Source organism: Syzygium oleosum, unplaced genomic scaffold (genome assembly GCF_021117445.2).
Source record: "Syzygium oleosum isolate NSW1041296 unplaced genomic scaffold, Sole_v2.1 Sole_v2.03, whole genome shotgun sequence".
NCBI lineage: Eukaryota > Viridiplantae > Streptophyta > Magnoliopsida > Myrtales > Myrtaceae > Syzygium > Syzygium oleosum.
This window is the reverse complement of record NW_026607487.1, coordinates 11,227,420-11,253,254: the sequence shown is the minus strand read 5'-3', so window position 1 is coordinate 11,253,254 and position 25,835 is coordinate 11,227,420. Positions and strand designations below refer to the sequence as shown.

Here is a 25,835-nt window from a genome sequence, read left to right as displayed (position 1 = left end):
GGCAAGCACGTCACTCTTCCGGCGATCGGAACAAGGGCAATTTCGTCTTTTACTTTTTATTTTTTTTGTTTCTTTTTTCCTTTTTATGTTTTTTCTTTTCCTTTTCCTTTTCTTTTTTTTTTTTCCTCTTTTCCCTCCGCCGTTAAAAAGTAAAAGACGAAATTGCCCTTGTTTCGATCTCCAGAACAGTGATGTGCTTACCGGCCAGTGAACATTTGACCGGCCGACGAATCTAGGCCCTTACTTGAGACTGATTGGGCACTTCGGAACCCTATTTGAGACTGATGGGGCACTTCAGGCCCTTATTTGGCACTATGTCCACTTTGGACTCCTTTTTGAGAAAATGACCCAACTTTGGATACTGATTTGAAATTTTCCTTTCAACAAATGTTGGCCAAGTTGACCTCCGAAGACATCTTCACCCCAACTTGGAGGAGGAGTGTTGGCGAGATAAACTTGGCAAGTTATGATAAGATGGAGGATCAAGTTATAATGTGTAATAGCTGTATTTACCATAAAAATCATAGTCTATGTTTAGCAACTACGATGTACTTTTTTTTATTTAAGGAGAATGAATCTTTCCGAAGAAGTTAAGAAATATAGGATAATTACGGTGGATGTAGGCTTCCAAGGAATTAAAAACCTTTGTTCATCATCTCTTTTCTTTGTCTCTTCCATCTTCATATTAAATAGTTACATAACCAATTTTTCTCTCGACTTATCTCATTTGGAGTACGTCACCAAATACATGATAGATTAAAAATTGTATTCGGAATTATATCCGGTTCATTAAACATACTCTATGTGCTTTTTATATTCATTAATTCAAGTGTAAAAACTAAAACATGTAGACAATTGAATCCCTTTAAAATAACTACAACCAACATTGGTTTCCAAACTCTGAATGAAAAGTGCTTACTCGATTTTCATCAACACGGGGAAATCGAAATAACAGGGAAAATTAGTGAGTGGAAATGAATGAATTTAAATAGTAATTTTAAATCAAATAAATAATTGCGGTTTTAATTTCGGCAACTTTTATTAAGAGACAGACTCGATATGGTAAGTACATTTTGTGACTTCATTGGATTTTCATATAGGCTGCCATTGCGTGAATTCGTGTTCCTAACTCGTCTCGTTGCATGACAAGTTTTAATAATGAATCTACATTGTTTGGATTAAAATAGCCCCGCGGTCGCGAGCTGACTAAGATTCAAATCCAAACTAGCCACCAAATCGCGAGACAAAATGGCACGAATTGCTAGCTCCTAGCTTACTCATCAATTGCTAGGATTTGGTTTGTATACATACATATAGACACATGTGGTTTGTGTAGTAGGCTCTCTAAATATCACCCCAAATTTACCACAATGTCTTTTTTTTTTTTGGGTCGGAGCATTCCTTCACGACGTCCGCCAAGCATGATCCATTATGAAGCCCGAGGGCTCCACATGTCAAAGACTACAACACCGTCTTTAATAGGGGTGAGCGGTTCCCGATCCGATCCGGTCCAACTCAAGAATCGGGAACAGAACCGGTTCCCAGTTTCTAGGACCGGAGATCGGACCGGCTAGTCTTGAGACTGTGGACCGGACCCGATCCAGTACAATCCGTTTCTAATGGGACAAATCACTTACCGGTGAAGGCAAGATGAAATTGGGAAAATTATATTAGGCTTTCTATTTTTTCAAAAATTTTAAAAAGTAAATAAATATATATGAAACAATTAGAAATTATATATATTTATCGGTTCGGTTCCCATCCTAGAACCGGGAACCGGATCGCCCGAAAATTAATTCTACTTTTAAGAACTGGGAACCGGATCGATATTTTCGAGAACCGGATCAAACCGATTGGTCCGGTCCCAATATGGACAATCAATCTTGCTCAACTTTAGTCTTTAATAATGTCACTTATTTATGCGATTGCCTAATAAAGCGAAAAAAGAAGGCATTTGTTCCATCCATGGCACCACCATTACACCGGCCAAAGTTGAAATCCACTGGCAAATCCCTCTCTCCCTCTCTCTCTGCTGAGCGCGCGATCTTCCTCGTTCAGCAGCAATCCCACTCCTCCTCCTCCTCCTCCTCCTCCTGTGCGCGACGCGACTCTCCTTCTCTCTCGAGCAGGTAATGCCTCTCTCTCTCTCTCTCTCTCTCTCTCTCTCTCTCTCTCTAGAGCTCGGTCGCGACGTTCTTTGCCCTCGGGCCGGGGGGGGGGGGGGGGCCGCTAGTTCCTCCGTCGGGGCCGTAGCGTTGTGGCGTCGCTGCGCTCTTTTTTTAGCGCTCCCCTTCCTTAGCCTTGTCGGCGAGAGCTCGGAATTTCAACGCTAGGCTTCGGACGTCTTCCTGCATTGGCCCCGCGTTTGAAGTTTTCCAGGTCGATTTGCGCTCGTGAATCCGCGGGATCGCCGCGGGGTGGGGCTTGGATTTCGCCGCCGACCTGCAATTAGGTCTGGGCCGGCGGTCGCGGAGATGAGTTCGGCTCCTGCTTCTGGGGTTTTTGTGGGTTTCGAGTGGGGTTGATGGCTTAACGTGGAGATTTAGGGGTTTCGTTTTGGTTTTTTTTTTCTTCAGTGAACTGACGGTCGTGACCGAAAATTCTTGCATGCAGATCCTTAAGTTTGTGTCTGACAGTTCCTTTAGAGAAACATACTTTGGGTTGATCAACTCTTTCTTTTTGTGTCTGTAGATACTCTTGTCTGTTAGTGAATCCTGCGATTCCCATGCTTTCGACCGACGGGTCGGGGTTAAAATTTTGTAGTGGCTTCAAAAGACCTGAAGGTTGTTTTCGTTTCTCCATTTCCTTGCTTTGAGTTGAGAAAGTGCATTGTGTTTGTTTCTAATTACCTTGGCTCACGTGCTTTGTGTATGTGTTTAACTGTCAAAACTCCAATCCATGCCTCATCAAGCACATGCAAGTCAACCTTGGATATGGTTGAAAGAGCAGCTGTACTTCCTTGTCTTTGAAACCAGAGTCTTGTTCAATCTCGTGCTTGAAGTATAGTGGGCACTAGGTTTTGATGCCGAAATAAATTAGAATGTCTCTTGGTATGACTACGTATACGATCCAAGACCCTGCTTTTCAACCTTAAAACAATGAAGTTTTATTTTCCTAGCGAGACACGAGTAAGCAAGAAGCCACTGAGGAAGCCTTATTACTGTAATTTCTGTAGTTGAATCCACAAGAAAGGCTTGTAAGTGGCCAAGCATTGCATATCTTGCTGTGTTGCTCCCTGGAGCTTACCTTCAAGGTTGATTGGTAAGCCAGTGATACCGCGCTCTTGTACCAATAGACTCCAGGTATTGCTTGATGTTGAATGCAGCTCAATGGAGACCTTTTCTAGTTCGCAAAATCAACGTGTCCAAAGATCCATCCAAATTTTCGTCAGTCATGTGTGATAGACTGAAAGAACTAAAAAGATATCAGCGTCAAAATTGTTGGAAGTTCAACAGTTAGTTGCCACTAGATTACAAAATATCTCTCATGCATCTCTGTTGGTTTGCAGTGGGATATTTTCCTTATTTTTAAAGTAAGGGTGCGATTGTAGTGTCTTATTTCAAGCAAAAATTTACTTATCGACTATCCTTATCAAAACTTTGAATATTATTAAACTCTACAAAATTATGAAAATAGTATATGCGAATCTACATGTTAATCTTTGTATGTTTCGAAATGTTTCGGGTGTTCCGTGCTAAATTAGTGTCAAATTGCATGAGCTGGAGTATTTTAAAAAAATTGTCAAAAATGTCAAAAGTAAATGGTAAAAGCTCACTCCAAACTGACCCTTTATTTTGGTTCTAAAAAGAACTTTTGGATGTGAAGGTTCAAGTTTGATCTCGGTATGTTTGTTATGTAAAGGGTTTACAGCTGAGTCTAGGCCAGAACAGTTGTAATTAATGCAAGTCAATCTGTTACACTAATGCATGTAAGAAATCTCATGTTTTGTGGATTTTTCTATCTTTTCATTGTGTTTCTTGTGGTTTGGGATGCCGCATTCTTTTCAGCAATTCTTCCAGAAATCCCACATTGTCTGAGTTCCACCTTTTATTTCTTGTGATCTGACACCTGTGATTGAATTTTGGATTGCATTGATGTCAGCGGCTTCGTGTTGCACCGGTGTATTGAAACAAAATGGGGCCTAGTGAAGTGAGGTCATTATTAATCGTTAGAAACACGAAAAGACATGCATAGCAGAAGTGACTGTGCACATATCATACTTTTTGGATACCTAGAGAAAGCAAGGAGAAAGAAAAGATAGCAGTGGATCTCTATGGTTCCTTTGGTTGCCGGCGTGTGACAAATGAAACAAAAGAACATGATTTTGAAAAGTGGGGAAATTTTGGTGCTCCATGAAGCAGTATTGATTTACTCTTGTTTTGACTGTACAAGTGGCACTATTCAACTCTTTAGGGATTTGACCCAGAAAACTCTTTAGGGCTGCGTGTTATTCAATTCGCAGGTATATATGTTGTAAATGTTCATCCAGCGTTGTCCATGAACATCATAAGAATAGTTAAGTTGTGTGTATATTATGGGTTTTCCGTCTTGTATACTTCTGTAGTTTGAACTTTGAGGCACTCTTTATTGACTATCTTGGGGATTGAAAACTCTGTAATTAGCTATATGTTTTATATTAAGATTTTCAAAGAGTATTCCTAAGGACACATTGAAGCATCTATTAGGCACAGATAATTAATGATAAATGTTTGATTGAAGTTTCGTGAAAGGATAAAGGGATTGTTGTGATTTTTGGTGATTTGCAGATAAAAATATGGTAAATCAAACTCGATCCAGTTGCAAAATTAGGGAAAAAAGTACAAACAAGGTGCATAGCGGTGGTAAGGGATCGAGTACATCACACTCTGCATCAGATTCATATGGACTGAGAAGGTCAACCAGGGAGTCATCATCCAAGAAACCAATGATTCCAAGCTTTCCGACCACTCGAAAGTCGGAGCGACTTGAGAAGTCGGAGCGACTTGAGAAGCAAACACCACCTACTTCAGTTTCTAAGGATCCTGAGAAGGTGAAGAGACAAAGGACGCCAAGTCCAGTGAGGAGGTCTGAGAGATGCAAGAAACTGCGGCATTCCTCAAATTCTCCAATATCAAAGAAGCCTGCTAGAAGGTCGGAGTCATCTGATAGGCAAAACCAAATGGAAAAGAAAGAGAATAATGCAAAACAATTGGAAGTGGAAGATAAGGAATCTAGCAAAAGTAATGAAGAAGAACCAACTTCTACCCAGATGAAGACAGAGAGATTGAGTGCTCGTGCTTATAGAGCACTATTCAGGAAATTAGGAAACAAGGATAAAGCATCAGGTCTATTATTTTCTGTTTTGCTAAAATCTTCCCATTCTGCTGGAACTAGTAGTTCTATGATTGCCTCATAAATGAAAAAGGCAGGTTTACTAGATCATCGTGTGTTTTATCAAGGTTATATTTATGGATGTGGTGAAACTGTTTGAATACATTGACCCTGTTATACTTTCTATATGAAGGTTTCATAGAGGTACTTTGGCTGGGGTCGTTATTGCTCAAACAATTTATTAAAAGATTTTTTTGGACAATCTGTTGAACAAGATCTTGTTGTTGTTATACCACATTTCCTTCCATCATGTGCTAAATATTCATGACATGTGCATTGGTCAACTTCCTGTCATTCGTATTAAAAGTATGAAATTTTAAAATTTCTCAGTGTAGTTGTTGCAGGAATTATTGTTGGATTCATACGTGTCATTTGTTCTTACATCTGTAGGTCAGATGACCTAAATAAGGCATTGTCTCATATTTGTTGCTTTTTATATGTTTTTTTTGGCCAGAATTCCTTTTTATATGTTGAGCTACAAAATATGTATATGATCAAAATGGGCAAGTTTTTTGGATTCACTTTTCTATTTTCCAGTGGGTCACATTGCAGAAAACAATCGGGGTGGAGGACTTTTCTAGTTTAAACTTTACATTATCATTACTTTGGTGGACTTCGCATTTCTCATCCTCAACCTTGTTTAGCTGGACACTTTTTTCTTTTCTTTTAAGATATAAGTTTAATTGTTTCGACATAGTCACCTGTGGAATGCATGTGCATGTGCAACAGTAGCAGTTTGTTTTATTTGTGCATCTATGGAACTTACTTAATTATTTACTTGACTGTGATCATTGGGCTTGTAGATTGTCGTGAGGAGTTGAGTCGTCCAAACAAGTCCTTTCAGCAGGAACACATCAATTCCGGGGCTGTTGATCCAGAGGAAGTTGATGCAGTCGATAATTGTAGTGATCGTAGTCAAAAGACTAAAGATGGTGTGGAATCCATGACACAAATAGTGGAAAAACAAAATGAGGAAAACACTTGCCTCAGGCAAAACAGCCATTTTACTCAACAAGGTAATGAGTCTAAAGATGCAAACATGGTTTTTCTCCAGATCATGATGTCTCTGTATTTTCAACTCATAAGTAGTACTGGCAGATCCAAATAATGACTCGGGAAGGGTAGAGAACCGTTCCTCACTGGAGAAGCAGTCTGAATTAATGGATTTTAGCAGGAATGGAAGGTCTTTAGATGGTCATGTTTGTTTAGAAAAAGGTCAAGAAGACGTCCCTGATAAACAGAACAACTCGGTTTACTTGATGTCCAATGCGTCAGCCATGGCTGGATGTCAAAATGTTACCTCTGCAGAGCGCAATTTCGTCCAGATAGATGGTATAAACTCAAAGAGAAAAAGGTATTAAAGCCCGCTATATTTTACATCCGGTTCCTTTTCTTGGAGTGATAATATGATAAACCTACAGTATATCTGAGTTATTGGCGACAAATTGCTTTTACCCCTGTAACATTTCTGTTCTTTTCACCAAGTGGATGTATTAGTCTTTTGGCTGTTTAACTATATATTCTTCTTTAGATGTCAGTGACCTTGGCATGATGCATGCTTGTCTTTGTTAATGTTATGTTAGGATAGTGGGGAGCCTGAAGCCACTGTGAACTTGGAACTTGGTGAAAAGCAGAACTTGCATGTGTTGGTAAATACTGATGCAGAAAGTGGACAGAGTACATGCTGTATCTGCAAGCTTGGGGGAAAACTCTTGTGAGAAATCCTTGACGCTTTGCTATATTTTTTGCCCTTTCTTCTTAGTAAATTTGCCTACTGTGCTTTGCATAACATAATCACTTTTTGCTGTTTTTTTAGTGCTTCTCGTTGCTCTGCTTAATTGTCATGAGCTTGTTTTAGGTTATCTGTTTATACTCCGTCTGCTGAGAATTATTCCCTTTCAGTCATACCTTGTTCTTTCGATATACTTTTAAAAACATTAAATTGAGATTTGCACAAATTTTTGGAGTTTTCTTCAGTTTAATATTTGTTTCTGAAGGATGAATGATGAACAAAACAGTGGGTGGCTAGACAAAGTTTTCATACAAGGAGTGCTTGCTATGACTATCCTCTGTCAAAATATTCACTTAATGAAAATCACTATTACCATGGCCCCACTTATGGTGTCTGACTTTAAGACTGCAGCCTTGTTTGCTTCACTAATAACAGAGTTTGAAGCTGATTCATTCCTTAGATTTGGTCAAGGGTTTTTCTCTTTGCATTGGTTTTGCTCTATTATAGTTTCTGAGGAGCTTTTATCTTGTAGTTTTGTAAAGTAATACATCTTTGGCGACACTTTTTAGTACATCCTCGAGATATATTTGGATGAGATGATTCGCTCCTTACTGCCCATTGACACGAGCAAAAAAGCAGGCAGCGGAATTTGCCATTCTATGGGCTATGCTAATGGAAACTAGTGGTAGTTGTGAATCATTTTCCTGGGCTCTGATACATCTCTCACAACGTTCAATGATATGAATAGCTCTTGTCCTCTTCAAAATTGACTCTCTGAGCTGTTTTTATAGTGTAATTCAAAATGCAATACAGCATGTTTCCTTCATTTTGAAGGGCTAGTAGTTTGCATGGTGCTTTCTGAAATAGTACATACAATTTTCAGGTGCTGCGATGGAGCTGGGTGCCAAAAAAACTACCATCTTTCCTGTTTGGATCCTCCTCTTAATGATGTTCCCCCAGGAGTTTGGCACTGTCTTGCATGTGTTAGGAAGATGATGAAGTATGGTGCCTATTCAGTCTCTGAAGGAGTAGAGTTCATTTGGGATTGCAGGGAAGCGGAAGAATTGGATCCTAATGGTATGGGGAAAATATGAGAAGATGGTTTTCATTAGCGTTGCTTAATTTTTGTATCCTTTTGTATCTCTGTTGAGTAACTTACTCCGGTGTTGATTTGTATCTTTTGAGTAATCTTACTGTTGTTTCAATCTCAGGGTGTCAAAAGCAGAAGAAATTTTTTGTTAAATACAAAGGACTCGCTCATTTTCACAATCTATGGTTACCGGAAGCTGAGGTGGCTGCTCAATGCCCTTCTCTAGTTGCTAGTTTTCTTCGGACGAAGCAGGTAAATGGTTCAAGTATTTCTCCTTTGATGATACTTGTTAAATTGCTGAAGTGATTGTCCTAAATCTGAGAGATTTCAGTATTGTGTCTATTCTTTTACCCTTTTTGGCTATTCAGTATGTCTTTATTTCTTCAGGTGGTACCGTGGAAGTCAGAGTGGACTTTACCAAGGCGTCTACTGCAGAAGCGTTTAATAACTTCTCCTCAATTTCATAGTGAACATGATAGACATGAGGAGGGTATTGACGTGTCAATGTGCCATTACCAATGGCTTGTAAAATGGTGTGGCCTTGATTATGAACATGCTTCATGGGAGCTAGAGAATGCTTCCCTATTTCTCTCTTCAGAAGCTCAGAGCCTCTTCAAACAGTATGAAAACCGACTTGAGAGAGCGACAGGAGCTTGTAATGTTGAATTGACTAAGGTAATTATATTATTTTTGAGAAGTGGAATCAAACAGGCTTATGAACTTTCGACACATCCTCTTTCTTTTGGATGTTTGGTCTGAGATTTTGGAAGCTGCCTACATTTTGATATTCGTCTTTCATTATTTTAGTAATGAGCTTCTATCATTGTTGCACTCCAGTATCGATAAATCTGTAAAAGAGAATTTCTTCTGACAGAGTCATGTTCTGTTTTTGGGGCTCTCGCCAGCACACATTGATTTATTTTTAAAATATTAAAGAGGTGTTGGCAATCAATATTGAAAGGAAGTCTTTCAAAGCACACATTGATATTTTTTGTTAGTTGCTGAAATTCTTCAGTTTTGTTTTATTGAACTGTATAATAATTTGTAGCTAGAATTGAGTAATGCTCCAAGAATAATACTTAAAAAGTTTTTAGCCAATTGTCAAAGCAAGATTTGGGTAGAAACTGAAACATATGATACCTGGTGCATGAAAAGAAGAGCAAGATGGGGAAAGTGCATCTGCTTCCTATGCTGTATATATTTTTACTTTGGCTGATGCAATCAAATCCTCTTGTTTCATGGAAGGCTGATTATTTTGTGTTCTTTTATTAGTTGGCTGTTGACTTATTACCTACTTTTGGCAGCTTCCAGAAAGAAAAAAAAGTTTGAGAAATGAAATATTAAAGCTTCTAGCTAAAGTTTCCCCGGGTCCAGAGAAAAATCATGCAGATCTCATTGATAAGAAGTTCGACTGTTGGCAGAGGAGCCAAATTAATATTATAGCCGATGACCAGGTGAGAATGTTTGTTATTTTGACCTCCTGGTGATCTCTGTGGTATGCAATAGGGCATAGTAGTACCTTTGTAAAAATTCTAAGGAGGTGTCTAGATTGTTTTCCAATTTGGTGCAGCCTGTAGGATAAGACGTTATCAGAAAGGTGGAATGTGCTGAAAAAATCTTTCTTGTCTACTTAATTTTTTATTATTTATCCCTCCCTCTTTTTATTTCTTGTCGTTCTTCTTTTTATCTCTTTTTTGTTCCCTTCCATCATTCCGGCAGCTAGTGGGGAAAAGCTTACTTGATGTCCTCATTATTATTTACTTGATTCCCTATGACGATGCAGAGATCACTTGTTGCAATTTATATCTATATAAAAGCTATGCGGGACCCATGGATAGTATCAGCGAGTCTGATATTCCATGTGAGAAAATGTGGAGAAAAGGAGAATATGCATGCATAGATCATTTAAAAATGTTTTTGTTTATTGCATGTGCTTGTGGACATTTCTTGGAAATTTGCTGCTGTGTTGGACCTAGTGGTAGATCATAAACTAACATGTGGTCATGGCTGATAAGGCTACTTTTTGCCTTGCAGGAACACATTTCGAAGGTCACATCATTTATTTTATCGCTCGAATGTGATGGCTGTCTTCCTTTTCTTATCATTTCACCTTCTACCTCAGTTTATTCATGGGATGCGGAGTTTTTTCGTCTGGCACCAACTGTTAATGTTGTGATTTACAATGGAAGCAAAGATGCTCGTAGACGTATTAGGAAACTGGAATATTTTGAGGAAGGAGCTTCCATTGTGTTTCAAGTGCTTATATCTCCTCCAGAGGCCATTGTCGAGGTGTTTATATTTTCTCTTTTGTGCTTTGTCAACAACTTTGAAATTGGCAATTATCTTCAGGGCCCAGGGCTATAGTAGTTATCTTTTCATTGAGACATCTCACCTCTGTTATTCTTCCTTCATTTTGTCTCTCATGTGTCTCATCTTTGATATCATTTTGACTCTATTCCCAGTTTACCTTGCAAACTGAAATCCCCTGCTGCATAGAATTTCATTTACCTTTTCTGACTTGTAATGTCTAAAAATTGTCACCATTTTTTTTGCAGGATATGGATATTCTGACACAAATAGAATGGGAAGCATTGGTAGTTGATGAATGCCAACAACCTGGAACTTTGTCCTTTCTTGAAGAATTTAAGAAGCTAAAGAACCAAACGAGGCTTCTTCTCTTTAATGGGAAACCGAAGGTTTATATTTTAAGTGCACACATATTACCACCCAGTACCATGTGCTGTCTTACTTACTGGTACCCATTTTTGTAGGAACATGTCTCCGAGTACCATAAACTGCTCTCCATGCTTGATCCTGGTGACAAAGAAAGTAGGAATGCATTGGCAACCAAGTCTCAAGAGACTGTGTGTAAGCCAAAGGAGCAGCTGTTGAGCTATACTGCAGTTGAGGGCAGGATGGATTCGTCTAGATTTGTGGAGTACTGGGTTCCAACACAAATATCAAATGTGCAGCTTGAACAGTATTGTGCTACTCTACTTTCAAACTCTCTGTCGCTCTGTTCATCATCAAAAGGTGACCTTGTTGGTGTGCTACATGATATCCTTCTCTCTACTCGGAAGGTTTGGGGGTTTACCTTTTTCCTCAATTGCATTATTTCACAATTTCTGGATGATCAATGATTATATTTATTCCATCAAGGCTTAGTATGTGATGTTTAACTTCAAACAACCGAAGTTCCTGTTTTCTGCAATTCAATGTTTATTGCCCTTTTGGCTATTCAACTTTTTTTTGATAGTTTTGAAACTCTTTCTAAAAAAAAGAATGGGGAAAAGTAAAGCTGTTTCTTTTTTGTTTTTCATGCGGCTGAAACCTATGTGTCAAAACATTCAGTTGTTTGCACAACATGATATGGTGTGTTATACAGTGCATGGCTAGGCTGCAGCCCTGCCCACACATGTTGCATATACTTTAGTTTTTGCTTTTGATGTGTCATTTAATTTGGGTGGGAATGTCTGCCTTACTTCTTCTCTCTATGGAGTTCTTGTCAGTTTTAGTCTATCTTACAAAATGCTGACATCTTACCCTTATTTTGGGATTTGGAGGACTAGCGTCCTATATTCAATTTATGTTATCATAGATTTTATGGTTATATCCGATCACTTAGTTTTTCTTTTGGAATATGGTTTAGTATTTTTCTAATGAATGAGAACTCTGAAGCCCTAATTTCATATTGCAACCTCAAAGAGTCTTTTGCTTTTTTTCCCTCATTTTACTCAATCTCTTTAGGAATTAGGTCCGTCTTATCCTGTTAAAGTGGGTCTGACATGTTGGAAGGACAAATCTGATGATTTTGCTTCTTGGACTTGATGTCAACAATTACTGATCATTTCTTTAAATAGCGGTTGTGTGTTTTAAGTATGCCAATGTACTCTGTATACTTCTACATCAGTGAAGCAAAAAACAAATGACGAGGTCTACTCTTTGAATTTGAGAGATTTGTTAAGCAAGTATATTGACTTCAGTGTTTTAAGGACATTTTTGCCCTTGAACAGCGGGATTACTGCTGTATGCTGTGGTGTATCTGGTTCTTCAGCTCAAAAATTTGGATCTTTCTATTCATTCTTCACTTCGCCACTTCCCAGTGGCCAGTGGACCATGTGTCTATCCATCCAACCAATCAACGAGTGCAAAGTGTTATAAACTTCCTTATTTTTCTCTAAAGAAAAAGATTTTGTATAAAGCTATGGCTTGTTGTGATTGTTTGGGTGGATATACGGGTGCAAGTTTCTTACACTAATTGACATGAGCTGACACTTTCATGGAAGCAAATTTTGATAAATTTGAAGACGACACGAATTTAAAATTAACCATGTTCAACGAAAGCATCATGAATTGACAATTCAAATTTGACACGAGAACACAAATTAACAGCCGAGCCGCATGATACTTCAGGAGCGCTTAAGAATCTCAGTTTTGGCTTTTGATGGCAAAAATTGTTCAATGATTTAAAGTTTTTGGGTGTCTGAAAACTTAGGAGCGCTTAAGAATCTCAGTTTTGGCTTTTGATGGCAAAAATTGTTCAATGATTTAAAGTTTTTGGGTGTCTGAAAACTTTCTCAAGATTTCTAACCATTAAACATCATATGGTAGAGCTCTCACTTGAAAGTTTTGCATGGATATGGAATACAATTTCTCAATAAGGTGTGATGGGAAGATGAAAAGGCTATTCTTTGAGATTCAATTCTACTAAAGTTTTTAATTTTGTTATTATGGTGCCTCTTTTGACAGTGTTGTAATCATCCATACAATGTCGATCCATCTCTTCAAGGCTCATTGACGAAAGATCTTCAACCAATTGAGTACTTAGATGTTGGAATAAAAGCTAGCGGGAAACTTCAGCTTCTTGATAGGTTGCTTTTGGAGTTAAAGAGACAGCGCCTGAAAGTTCTTATATTGTTTCAGGTGAGGATGTTGGACTTCTCTGACCCTGACAAAATCTTTAAATTCTGTTAACCCTACCCACCCAACACCATAAAATAAAATAAATGAAATTGAATCCTGCTTTTGCTGCTGCTGGAACTTGGGCTATTTAGGCCTCATGATGGCTTACCTTCTAGTGGCAGGATATCAGAGTACATGGTGCTAGTAGGAAAAATATCAGCAAACTCTGCTGCTGCTAATTTTCAGAAGAATTGAAAAAGATCAAAAAGTCAATAAGCCTTGTTTTGTACATCTTAGTATTTGAAGATCGCGTGACTTAAAATCAATCGAATGTGATGTTAGGTGCAGGGGACAATTTAATGGCAGAGCTTGATGTGTGGAAGAGGTACATACTTTTGGGAAGAGATTTATGGTTCCCGCACTATTCTTCTGGTGTTTGGAAGTCGATATTTTTCAGTTAAGCTAAAACGGGGAGGGACCCGGTGACATTAAAATTTTTATTGCTTTATAGTGCAGTAACTAGGGACCTTATGTGCTGTTAGAACCTTTTTTACTGACAAAAGCATTTATCTCGATGTGTTTTGGGGTCGGGGAGCTTATCTGAATTGATTTCATCCCTGGATGGATAATGATGACTGGTCATTGATAGGCTAATGTACTTGCAGGTCTCTAAATCAACATAGAGGATTGCCTCTAAAATGTCATTGGGAAGAGTATATACTTTACCTTGTGCGGTTTTCACTTATGCTTACCTCATGGAGAAAGGAGAATTTCTCATAAATAGTATTATATTCTGAATACGAGATACTGGAATAGAGGCCAATTATTTTAAATTATATTCAATCAGTTATTCTCATCAAAAGCAAGAATAATAGGATATTTAAAAAGGAGATTCCCCATAAAAGTTGCAAAAACTTCAAAATTTTCCTCAAGAGCTTTAACCCTGGCCTTCTTTGATCCTATCTTTGCTGCTTATTTTATTGAAAAACTGATAATGATCATTGGTTGTTTGTGGGGACCATTTTCCCATTTTCTTGGTTGGCAGTCCATTGGTGGTTCAGGAAGAGATTTGACTGGTGATATTTTGGATGACTTTTTACGTCAGAGATTTGGTGCAGATTCATATGAACGTGTCGATGGTGGCATTCTCCCTTCTAAGAAACAGGCTGCTTTGAATAAGTTTAATGACAAGGAGCTGGGAAGATTTGTGTTTTTGTTGGAGAATCGGGCCTGTAATCCTAGCATCAAATTGTCATCAGTTGATATGGTGATTATATTTGATAGTGACTGGAATCCTGCTAGTGATTTAAAGAATTTGCAGAAATTAACAATTGAATCTCAAGTCCAAATAAAAGTACTCCGCTTTTATTTGTCCTGTACGGTGGAAGAAAAGGCATTGATATGTGCAAAGCAAGGCATACACCTTGAGAGCAAACTGCAAAATATAAGTCGAAGCACTAGCCACACGTTACTCATGTGGGGGGCGTCGTATCTAATGTGTAGATTGGACGAGTTCCATGGCAGCTCTAGTGTGTCTTCCATGGCATTGTCTGATCAATTGCTTGCAAACTCTGTGGTTCAGGAGTTTCTGGCTCTGCTTCTCCAGAATGATAACAGTGTTAAGAGCAGATCTGTCATTGTCAAAGCGCAGCAAACTTCGGGAACTTACTGCACAGATTTTCCCTTGGTTGGTGAGTCGAAGATTCAGTCCACTGCTGAAGATTTACCGCATATTTTCTGGACAAAGTTATTGGAAGGAAAGCATCCTTGCTGGAAATATTTGTCTGGTTCAACCCCAAGGAACAGAAAAAGGGTTCAATCAAATGTCAATATATTAGAAGAAGTTGAGTCTGACAGTAATCAGCTGGACAAGAAACGCAAGAAGTTGACAAATAATAGCATATCTCTGTCGTCTAGGAAGCAGCGAATAGATGGGGAGAAAAAGGTTGCTGCTAACAAGGAAGGTATTGCAAAGGAGTAGATTTAGTTACATTTTGTGGCACCTGCACTGGATTCTCTTCTCTTAATATGTTTTGTTGGGCAAACTTAGATGTCCTAGTCTCTTTACGTTTCAAAACATCATTTTTCAGGGACTTCCAGGCCATTTATTAAATCTCTTGGAGGAGAAGATTTGGCAGCTATACCTGAAGGTAACATGGTTGACTCTGATGAGGGAAGAAAGTTGCGTGATGCACAGAGGAGCCTCCATCTTTTGCTGAAACCGGAAATCTCGAGACTTAGTGACTTGCTAAATTTGTCGGTATGGTTTTTCTCTCTCTGGAAAAAGAATTCTTTTACTGATGGGGAGCATGTTGAGTGAGCCTTTGTTACTTCATTCTATTGTTAATGTGTCCCAAGTTTCAGATTGTTTGTTAGGCAAGATGGTTTTTTTTTTCAATTTTATTTTATAAAGACTGGGTTACATAGGTAAGCCCGCTGCTTAGGACAATTGGTTGCTTGGTTGTTCTAAACATGATTCTTTCTTACTGTATAATCCTGTAAAGGTGAAAAGTACTGTTCCCAGCATCCAGCAATACTCTCGATAATGTCAACATTTGCGCTCATCTGCGTCCGATCTTCACAAATGTCGCCTCCTTCAGTAAATAATTATTTTCAATATCGGTTCCTTCGATCCTCATGTTGATTGTAGATGGGTGCCATTTGTCATTGTTGCTAGATAATTGGGGCTAAGCATCAACTGGTTCCATAGATACTAGTGTTGTCCATACTGTCTGTATTTTGGATCCTGAGTTTTATGCTGTGAAATCATGGGTGTTATTATAGCACCAAGCTGTCAAGCTGATTTCAAGTTTCTGATTTTCAGTATCGTGAGTGTTATCTTATCTTTTTGACCGTTACCAAGTACTACACTATGCTAACTTCTAATACTTCTTTATATCCAGGATAATATCAAGGGTATGGTTGATATCTTCCTTGATTACGTAATCAATAACCATCATGTCAGCCGGGAACCAGCGAGTATTCTGCAAGCTTTCCAGTTAGCTCTGGTTAGAATATTATTTTTTTCAAGTTATTTTGTTTCGCTAACCATTAATTATAAACCAGTGTGTTTCAGTTAAAATGTTTATGGGAATTTAAGTTTAAGATGCTTTTGGTTTTGTTTACTCTGTCTTTTTTGATGTCCTCTATGATCATTGAAACAAAGCCACACTCTCTTGAAAGTTCTTCCAACTAGGTGTCTTATCAGTGGTTTCATAGTCAACTCTAACTGACATGTGACCGTAACTAAATCCCCTTGTATCATATCAAAAAAGAGCCATGTTTTCCGCCAACCATGGTTGGAAGAAAGTTCCCCAACCAGGCTTCAGATTAGTTAGTTATAGTCACACTTAAGTGCCAGTTGAGTAGGTAACCACCAATGGGAGGCCTGGGTGGAGGAACTTTCTCTCCAACCCTGGAGAAAATAGTGGCCCATTGCTGTATGCCTGTGTCTTATCTGATTGCCATTTCTAGCTGATACCATGGTTTTTCAATGGATTTTATGGTTTTTTAACCAAGTTACCATTTGAAAGTTGGATTACTACTTTTTCTGGCCGACTATTTGCTCCTTGTCCTGCGTGAGATCTTCTCCGTGGCGTAGATACTTTTGATCGCTGTATCTTTTGAGTCTCTTTTCTTGTCTTAAAGCCTATTGCTGTTTTGTTCCTTGAGGATGTCTTAACTTGGATTGAGAGCAAGACTTTTTGGCATTTTGCTTGTGATATAAGTGGAACATAAATAATTACCTTTATTTGCATATCAGATGATTTCTTGGTCTTCTAACGTTGAAGAATAGCCGAGTTGGACTATAAATCCTCTACTTTAGGCCTGATTAAAATTTTCCCTATCTATGCACTGTTGCATACCCAAATAAATGGATACAAAAAATTCATTATTAATCTCGGCAGCTTCAGTGCTATTGTGCATATATACTCCTTTTAATAAGTCTACTCACAAACTTGTTAAAATCCAGTGTTGGACTGCAGTTTCTTTATCAAAGGAAAAAATAGATCACACGGAATCTCTTGAGCTTGCAAAAAAGCATTTGAACTACCAGTGCAAGAAAGAAGAGGCAGATCATGTGTATTTGATGTTGCGACATCTAAAGAAAATGTTTCTCCACCTTAGAAAGAATTTACCGGTCGATTCCTTGAAATATGGAGAATTGAAAGACAAAGTGCTTGAGATGGAGCAATCTGGTGTGAAGTCGCCCCTGCCAGCTATGCCTTGCCTCCAAACTGTTAAAGTAGAGATTGAAGATTGTACCTTTCAAGGATCCTCCAGTAATGAGGTCATTTCTAGTCCTAAATTTATGGATGAGTTTGGATTGACATTGGGAGATATTTCTGAAAGTGGCAGAGAAATTCAGAACCAGAAACAGATACTGCTGGAGCTAGAAAGGAGGAAGAATGAAATATGTAGAGAATATGAGGCGCAGAAGGTTTTGCATGAGAATAATCATCAAATGGAGGCTGCAATTGTTCGTTTGCATTTTGGTGGTTCAACAAAAATAGACAGGCTGAAGAGATTGGACAGGGAGTGCTCTACAAAAATTGAAGAATGCTCACGTGAGATGGCCATGCGCCTTAAACAAATTGAGGCTGAATGTCTAGCCTCAGCAAATGGAGTTCAGCAGGATCCTTCTCTAGTAGAGGGAGACAGGTGCTCAATGCAAGTGCAATTGCTGAATGAGCTGCCCGAAGCCAGGCATGGTCAGGAAAGTTACAATTGTCATAATCAACTTGATAGTGCGGACCCTTTATCGATTCCCTTGTCTGACCAAAGTGTTGATGCAATTGTCTGTGCTGAAAAGGACTGCCTTCCGGTTAGGATCGGCAGTGACAATGATGAGATGAATGCCGTGGCTTCAGGAACAGTTTCTACAGAGGTGGGGCTATGTGCTAATGGAATACCAATAGACAACCAAGGGAATGCTGTTTCTCTAAATCCCTGTTATCGGGAGAATCTTCCTGTTAATTCACAAGGTGATTTTATCAGTAGCCATGCTCCAGAGAATGTTAGCACTTTGAATGCTTGCACATTGGTGGATCAGATTCCTGATGGTTCAAGAAAGGAAGCAATTGATGAGCCGGTTCCACTGGAGGCGCAAGAGATTGTTCATTTAATGAATTTACCAGAGAGATCGAGTTCTCCAGATCCAGAAGTATCAGAAACGGAACTGCCAAATGGATCTGAATCTGGAGTGGTTGATAATGCCCATTGCAATTATGGACCTCATAAAGTTGCCTTGGTTAATCGATCAATGTCAAGGATGCCTGATGGCATAGACAAAGTTGGGGCCCCTGGTCATGCTCTGGAGAATATTAGCTCTCTGAATGCTTGCTCCTCGGATGATCAGATTCTTGATGGTTCAAGAGAGGAAGCACTTGATGAACTACCTGCGGTGGAGGTGCAGGAGAATATTTGTATATCAGGTGAACTGGAGGATATGATCTCTCCAGATCCAAATAGATCAGAAAAGGAAATATGCAATGGATCTGAATCTGAAGTACTTGAGACTGTCCATCCCAGTGATGGACCTCGTGAAGTTCCCTTGGTTAATCAATCAAAGTCAACTACAGTGCCACCATCAAGCGGCTTTGCCGAGGGAGCTTCTGTGTCATCTCACTGTGTATGTTTATCTTTGGTCTCGACAGTGTTAATATTATCCTTGTTAGAGTTTACCCAATTCTTGATATCAGTCCTTGAAAACATTAGTGGACATGCCCTATAAATAAAGAGTAGAGTTACTTTGGCATAGGACAAATATTGTCTCCTAAATACTGGAGTGTACACTGAAATTTAGTAATGACATGATTTTTTGTTGAACAAATAGTGTCTCGTAAATGCTGGAGGGTACACTGAAATTTGGTAAATGATGTGATTTTTCTGTTTGATTATTACAGACCCTACCTGATCAGGAGTTGAGAGATGATTGTAATGCCACATCCACCAGCAGGCAAGAGAGAAATGCACCCAATGAAGAGCGACATAATGATGAGGTTGCTTCTACATCATCTCATCATGTTTGTTATCCATGCTCTTGAGAAAGTTGATATCCATCCCGGTTTCCTTTGTATATCTGTTCTTGACATGAATAAATTCAGAACCATTATTGGACATCTCTTCTTTTGCACTTTTAGTGTTATAAAGATTAGGGCTAATACCGCTAACATCCCCAAACTGGTATACCCATGATACATTTACCCCAAACTAATTTTTGTGTCCAAAAACTCCCAAACCAGTACATCCATGCCACATTTACCCCTAATCAATTTTTGGGTCGCAAAAAATCCCAAACGGGTACCCTTGTGCCACATTTACCCCAAACAATAGTAATTCTAGGATTTTTTGGAGGTAAATGTGACACGGGTGCCCCGGTTTGGGGTAAATGTGGCACGGTTGTGCCAGTTTAGTATATTTTGTGACATAAAAATTAGTTTGGGATAAATGCGGCACGAGTACACTGGTTTGGGTAAATGTGGCACGAATGTACCGGTTTGGGAGCTTTTGTGACACAAATTAGTTTGGGTTAAATGTGACACAGATGTACCAGTTTGAGGTTTTTGTGGTATTAAATCTAAAGATTAAACTAGCTTTTCCGTAGAACAATATTCTCTCATGAAAGCCGGAGTATACTTCCAAATTTAGTGACATGATTTTTCTATTTGATTATTACAGACCCTACCTGATGAGGAGTCAAGAGATGATTGTAATGTCACATCCACCAGCATGCAAGAAAAAAATGCACCTGGTAAACAGCAGCATGATGCTGAGGTTGCTTCTATGACATCTCATCATGTATGTTAATCTATGATCTTCAAAACGTTGATGTTCATCCTTTGTTCCTTGGCATAATCAGTTCTTGGTATGCATGCCTGAAAACCATGATGTGGACGTATATGCATTCGCTGCATTATTAGCATGCATAAAGAGTGGAATTTTCTCTTTTTTTGGCCTAGAAAAAATCTATTCTCATAATGGCTTCAGTGTATAAATGACTCTTTATGTTTATTATAGAGTGCGCCTGACCAGGATTTGAGAGATGATTGTAACCCCACACCAACCATCACGCAAGAGGGAAATGCACCTGATGAAGAGCAGCAAAATGCTGAGGGTGCTTCCATGCCTTCTTATTTTGTATGTTTTTCTACACTCTCGACCATGTTTATTAAGCCCTAATTTTCCTTTGATTGCTAATTCTTGACATGAATGCCTGGAAAGTGGAAACCATGATTGGGTGTATGCCTTCTCTGCTTTATTGGCATTATAAAGAGCAGAGTAATATTTCACAGAACAAACATTTTCCCATAAAGGCTTGAGGGTATGTTAAAATTTAACGTATGCTATGATTTTTTATATGTCTATTACAGACCTTACCTGGCCAGGAGTTGAGAGATGATTGTAATGCCGCATCCACCAGCATGGAAGAGAGAAATGCAACCAATGAAGAGCAGCATAATGCTGAGGTTGCTTCTTATGTAGTCTTGTCATGTATTTTTATTAATGCTCTTGGTGATGTTGATGTCGATGTTGATGTCCATTGTTTTTCCCTATTAATGCTCAATTCTTGATATGAATGCCTGAACACCAGGATGTCTCTGCATCATTAGCATTCATAAAGAGCAGAGCAGGTTCATTGTACAAATATTTTCTCATAAAGGCTTCAGGGTATAAATGACAAGATTTTCTGTATGTCTCTATCACAGACCTTACCTGAAGAGGAGTTGAGATTTAATCGTAACGCAGCATCCACTGGCATGCAAGAGAGAAATGCACCTGATGAAGAGCAGCATAATGCTGAGGGTGCTTCCATATCATCTTATCACGTATGTCTTCTATGATCTGCATAATGTTGATAGCCACCCTCCTTTACCTTTAAATACTCAAGTCTTCATATGAATGCGTGGCAAACATGTGTGATCTATGCCCTCTCTGTAGTATTATAAATGTCGTGATTTTTCTTTTGGTTCGTTACAGACCTTACCTGACCAGGAGTTGGGAGATGATTTTAGTGCCCCGTCCACCAGCATGCAAGAGAGAAATGCACCCGACGAAGAGCAGCATAATGCTTCTCAACAAACTGCTTTTCTATCATCTGGTACTTGTAATGCTACATCATCTTTCTCTGGAGCAGCAGATATGGAGCCTCCAGTGCTTCCGCAGCCACCAGATCAGCCTCTTAACCACAGTTCACATGATTTAGCTCTAGTCAGTGGAACTGCGACTCCACTCCAGGGAGTGGGAGAGACTTCTAATCTAACTGTTCACTTTCAGTCAACACAAGTTGATGAAAACCCTGCCATGCCTCCTCATCAAGCAATGTCGGAATCTGCAGTCAGCATTCCTCGTGGGAGGATGGTGGCACAGAGCTCAGGCAATTCAACTGCATCCGTTTCTGTGGAAAGTAACACTCAGCTGTTACAGAGTCCATTTCCAATGGTACAACCCAGAACGCCTCTGAAATTGCACTCGGACCCTCTTCAGAATGAGCTGGACAGAATGCAAAGGGAAATGGACCAGATGGACAAAGCACATGAAGATGCGGTGAGTTACTTCTTGACATTATGTTTAGCTCATGAGAGGTTCCACTCGTTTTTTATAGAATTTAACATTTAATATTCTAATTTTCGTAAATTCACATTCCTTTGAGCAGAAAATGCTACTGGTATCTGATCGCGACATGGAGATAGAGGAAATTGTCGCACAAATTCGCAGGAAGTATGATTTGAAACTTAAGGAGATTGAGGCAGAATATCTTCCTAAAAAGAAGGAACTTGACATGAATCACCGCAAAGTTCTGATGAATAAGATGCTAGCTGAGGCGTTCAAATCCAAGTGGTCTGATATCAGGGCGTCTGGCGCAAATGGAATCCAACAAGGTGCGTAGTCTTGGAGATGTGTGCACACTTTGTCTTTCCATTTGTTAGTCATCATACCATTTAAGAGAGCTATTAGGTGCATACATGCCTTGCACTTGATAGATTTTTCGTATGTAAATGTACCTTTCATATTCACGAGCATGTTAGAAGCATCCCATTCTTGCTTGTCCGTTTCTTAGCACGTGCATACATGCGCGCCGGACATGCTATAGAATTATCTGATCTCTGGAAGAAATTTGCATTGAATTTATATGTTGCTCGCATCCTGTTGTATAGAAGGGGCGAGATCCTACTTGCATTGGGGAAATCGAGATTTTGTTTGCAGTATTAAATCCTTGGCTAATAAAGAAACACATATCCCGTATTATGACCTTGAGAGCAAGTAATATGTTATATACTGACAATCACCATTAGATAAGGCTTAATGTAAGGATTTTGTTAATGAGTGCCTCAGGGAACTTATTAATAACCAATAGAGAAAGTTTGATGTTTCCAATGCTCAATTACTGTCATGTTATATGTGATCAATGTGTTGGGATTCAAACAAATTTTTATTTAGATAATAACAAAGAAAAGGCTGCACTTCTGTGAACATGTCAGGTAAGTGTGGTTGTGGCCATATTACTTGATTTATATTTGATGAATGAGCTAACCAGAATTTCATGTAATACTATCTTGATGAAACTAATGTTCCTATAAGCAAGGCAAGGCCTGCGTGTGCTTCATAGTTTGCACTTGGAAAATGAATCACCTAATTATGAAACGATCAAATTATAATTTCGTAACACCATTCAATCTTCAAATAAATTGATGCAAGTGGAAAAGAGCCGAGTATATAAAATTCCAGATGATGAGAGTAATAGTTGGCTACTTTGTTGAGACTATATGTCTACCATTGAGGTGCTATTGGTACGAGAAGCATGGTTATAATCATTTGGTCCAACTTCAATCTCTTCAAGCTTTTGATGGTTAGTGCTCACCATGACTACTGTATTATCTCGAACCCCAAGATTCATAAATTTGACCAATGGAGATCGAACAAATGCTACTTTGGTTGTTGAATGACATCAGATTCCTATACGTCACACCAGGCAAGATCAGCGAAGCAAATATTTGTCTCTCTGTAAATTTTGGATCTCTGACTGTCAAATTACATCATAGTGATATGTCCTAATTTATCTTCTGTTGGTCTAAGTGATTGGCTTTCTTTGTGTGAAGTTGCATGAGAAAATGAAAACATTCATTAAAGAGTGCACGTTGTGATTACAATTGGCTGGTCAGATAGAGAACGTGATGAATTAACTTCGGAAGTATTTTGAAGTACGGCTAAACAAGAAGAAGTGAAGTGTTGATATGTCTTATTTTTCAGATAAATTGCACGTGATATTAAAATACGAACTGAAAGCTCTTTGGAATCTGGTGAGTTATGATATTATAACAGAGTCTGATGAGTTTATAGGTAGGCGTCAATGGATTGGTTTTAACAAAGAGATTTAGAACAATCTGGTTTCATTATGTTCTGTCCCTTTCTTCCTTGCATCGAGAAACCAGTATTTTAACAAAATATTGAAAGGAAAATGTGACCTATGGCAATGGGTTGGTTTTCTTCAGGCCAAAGTACTTTCAGCTCAGAGATCCAGTACAATGTGGTTTGATTTTGTTCTGTCTCTTTCTACATTGCATTGAGAAACAAGTATTTTTAATAATTTCATCCATTGGAAATTACTTTCTAACGTGTGAATTAAGAATTTCACGAATTATTGGCCGCATCTTTTAGGAAATTAAAAAAAGTTGTTGGTTTGGTTCAGGTTACTTTTGCGTTCAACCAGTTAAGTTTGGCTCGCTAGAGATATCAACTTCATTCACAGCATAGAAGTTCACATCTGGCATAACCCCAAATACTTTTGTTAATAGTCAAAGGATTAATATCTTTTGATGTTTGCAAATCGCTAGATTTTTTTTTTCCAGAAGCATATATAAAGTTTTTGCCCTTTTGATTTTTGATGTCAAGAATTTGTACTTCTGATGTTTATGTTTTTTTCCCTCAATTCACAGTGACTTTCTTTCCAAAATCATTTGAACTGATGTTTTTCTATTCATTATGTCGTTTCATGTTCCATCTCTAGAAAATAGTGGCCTAATGATACTTGGAACAGTAAAATACAACCTGGAACTCTTTTTGCAATAATGCTTTCACTGATTGTTGTCCATATCAAGACTCAATGCCATGTGAGACCTAAATATGTATTCCAGCAGCATTATTCCTTTCTATATTTTTGTGAACCAGATGCAGTTTTCCATGTTGTGGCCTGAGTCACTCGTTCGTTTAGCAAAAACAGCCTCTGTGAAAATTCAGGGATAAAGCTGCGTGCATCGAATGTTCCCCAGACCAGAGCTGTGTGGGCTGCCTTGTGCACTGGGACACCAATTTTTTTGCAGTTTTCTCTGTAAAACTGCAAAGTAAAATAGTCATCATCATGCATGCTGTCATAATATTAGCACTTTGTATATTGAACATGTTAATAGGCCTGGGTTTGCATTCGCTTTTGATGCCAAATTGCTCATCAACCATTGTTATGCAGATGTAGCTTCTGGTTCCATGCAGCAGCTGCTACAGTTATCATCACAGCGTAATGCACATCAGTCTTTGCCAGTTCGTGGCCCTTCTGCTGGCCTTCAGTCAAACCGGGTTGGCACTGCTGGCACTCCATTCACAAGCTCAGAGAGTTTTCCTCCCAGTTTGGCAAGCTTGCAGAATGTGGGCCCGTCTGGAGTTACCATCCTCAATAGTCCGGCTGTTTCCTCTGGTATTGCATCCAGACCGCCCCAGATCAGCCTCAGCGTGCCGCCACCATCAGCAAACATTCAAGCTCCCAGTGATATTCGTTCTCCTGCCCCACATCTCCAAGTTTTCAGGCCTTCAGTTGCATCTTCAGGCACCCCTTTGCAGGGGTTGCCTAATCAGCAGCCACCTAGCAACCCGCCTCCAACTTGTACCCCTCTTCAGCAGTTTCCATCGGCAGCAGCACCACCGGCGGGCCCAGCAGGTCCAAGTAGTTGGCATCATGGCGGAGGATCTGCAGGAGGGTTTCCACCTATTGACTTGGGAAGTGATCTGTTTATGGATGTCCCTTGTTTTCGTCCTCCAATCGCCATTCCCCCTTCACAAAGGGATAATTTAACCTCCTCTAATGCTACCTCTGATGTTGTATGCTTATCTGATGACGACTGACCAACCGCACACTTGAAGGTATTGATATCATATCCGTTGGCCATCGGTCCAACAAGTAGGCATCCCACGGATCCTTGGCATTTTTGGTTGTAGGAAGGGTCGGATGGGGGGGCGCGCATTTTCATGTACTTCAAAGTGTATATGTTTGGTAATTAAGTTTTTTGTCTGCAGCGTCATTCCTGTGATCCAACCCTAAGCTGAAGTAGAAGCTTTTGATAACACCAAGCATGAATATCCCGGCAGAATATTGCGACCCATGAGGTGAGGAATTATGCAGAAGAGGGGTTGTGTATCTCGAAATATTTGACATGGGTGGTCGCTCATTTCTACCTTCCTGTAGCTAGCTTGTGCTTAGTTGTGACATTAGGCCTATTGATGAATCTCTAGAGTTCCGTTTCATCCTGAACGTCCAATTTTTGGATGTTGATACTATACATCTTAGCACACAAAAAAGCCTTTAAAAAAGGGGGGTGGTGTGGGGGAAGGAGGGGGGGGACAATTTCGGGGAAGTTTGGGATGTGCTGTCTTTCTCATTTGACATTCTTATGGGCGTCATCAATTCTAGACACGGCACAACGTGGCACGTTTCGATGCACTACCGGAGAACACAACTTGGTTTTTGTGTGA

The 25,835-nt window shown here is 39.2% G+C and overlaps 1 protein-coding gene across 11 annotated transcripts; it reads left to right on the top strand.

Moving 5' to 3' along the window:
• The first annotated feature begins 1,987 nt into the window (after nt 1-1,987).
• Nucleotides 1,988-25,614, top strand: LOC115670880 (helicase protein MOM1). Of its 11 annotated transcripts, XM_056310186.1 has the most exons (27): nt 2,060-2,129; nt 3,176-3,261; nt 4,767-5,324; nt 6,174-6,386; nt 6,469-6,724; nt 6,959-7,084; nt 7,986-8,179; nt 8,314-8,444; nt 8,580-8,867; nt 9,497-9,646; nt 10,227-10,481; nt 10,748-10,888; nt 10,964-11,272; nt 12,942-13,115; nt 14,140-15,058; nt 15,185-15,354; nt 15,998-16,102; nt 17,068-18,726; nt 19,001-19,096; nt 19,776-19,895; nt 20,115-20,234; nt 20,468-20,563; nt 20,804-20,923; nt 21,075-21,641; nt 21,751-21,976; nt 24,559-25,226; nt 25,380-25,614. In XM_056310186.1, exons 3-26 carry the CDS (start codon nt 4,775-4,777, stop codon nt 25,206-25,208), a joined length of 7,635 nt encoding a protein of 2,544 aa, XP_056166161.1. In that variant the 5' UTR covers nt 2,060-2,129; nt 3,176-3,261; nt 4,767-4,774; the 3' UTR covers nt 25,209-25,226; nt 25,380-25,614. The 11 variants fall into 11 exon arrangements, with proteins under 11 accessions (XP_030448128.1, XP_056166163.1, XP_056166164.1 ...); XM_056310191.1 differs by having other exon boundaries at nt 14,677-15,058; nt 24,559-25,614; XM_056310185.1 differs by having other exon boundaries at nt 24,559-25,614.
• The last annotated feature ends 221 nt before the right edge of the window (nt 25,615-25,835 follow it).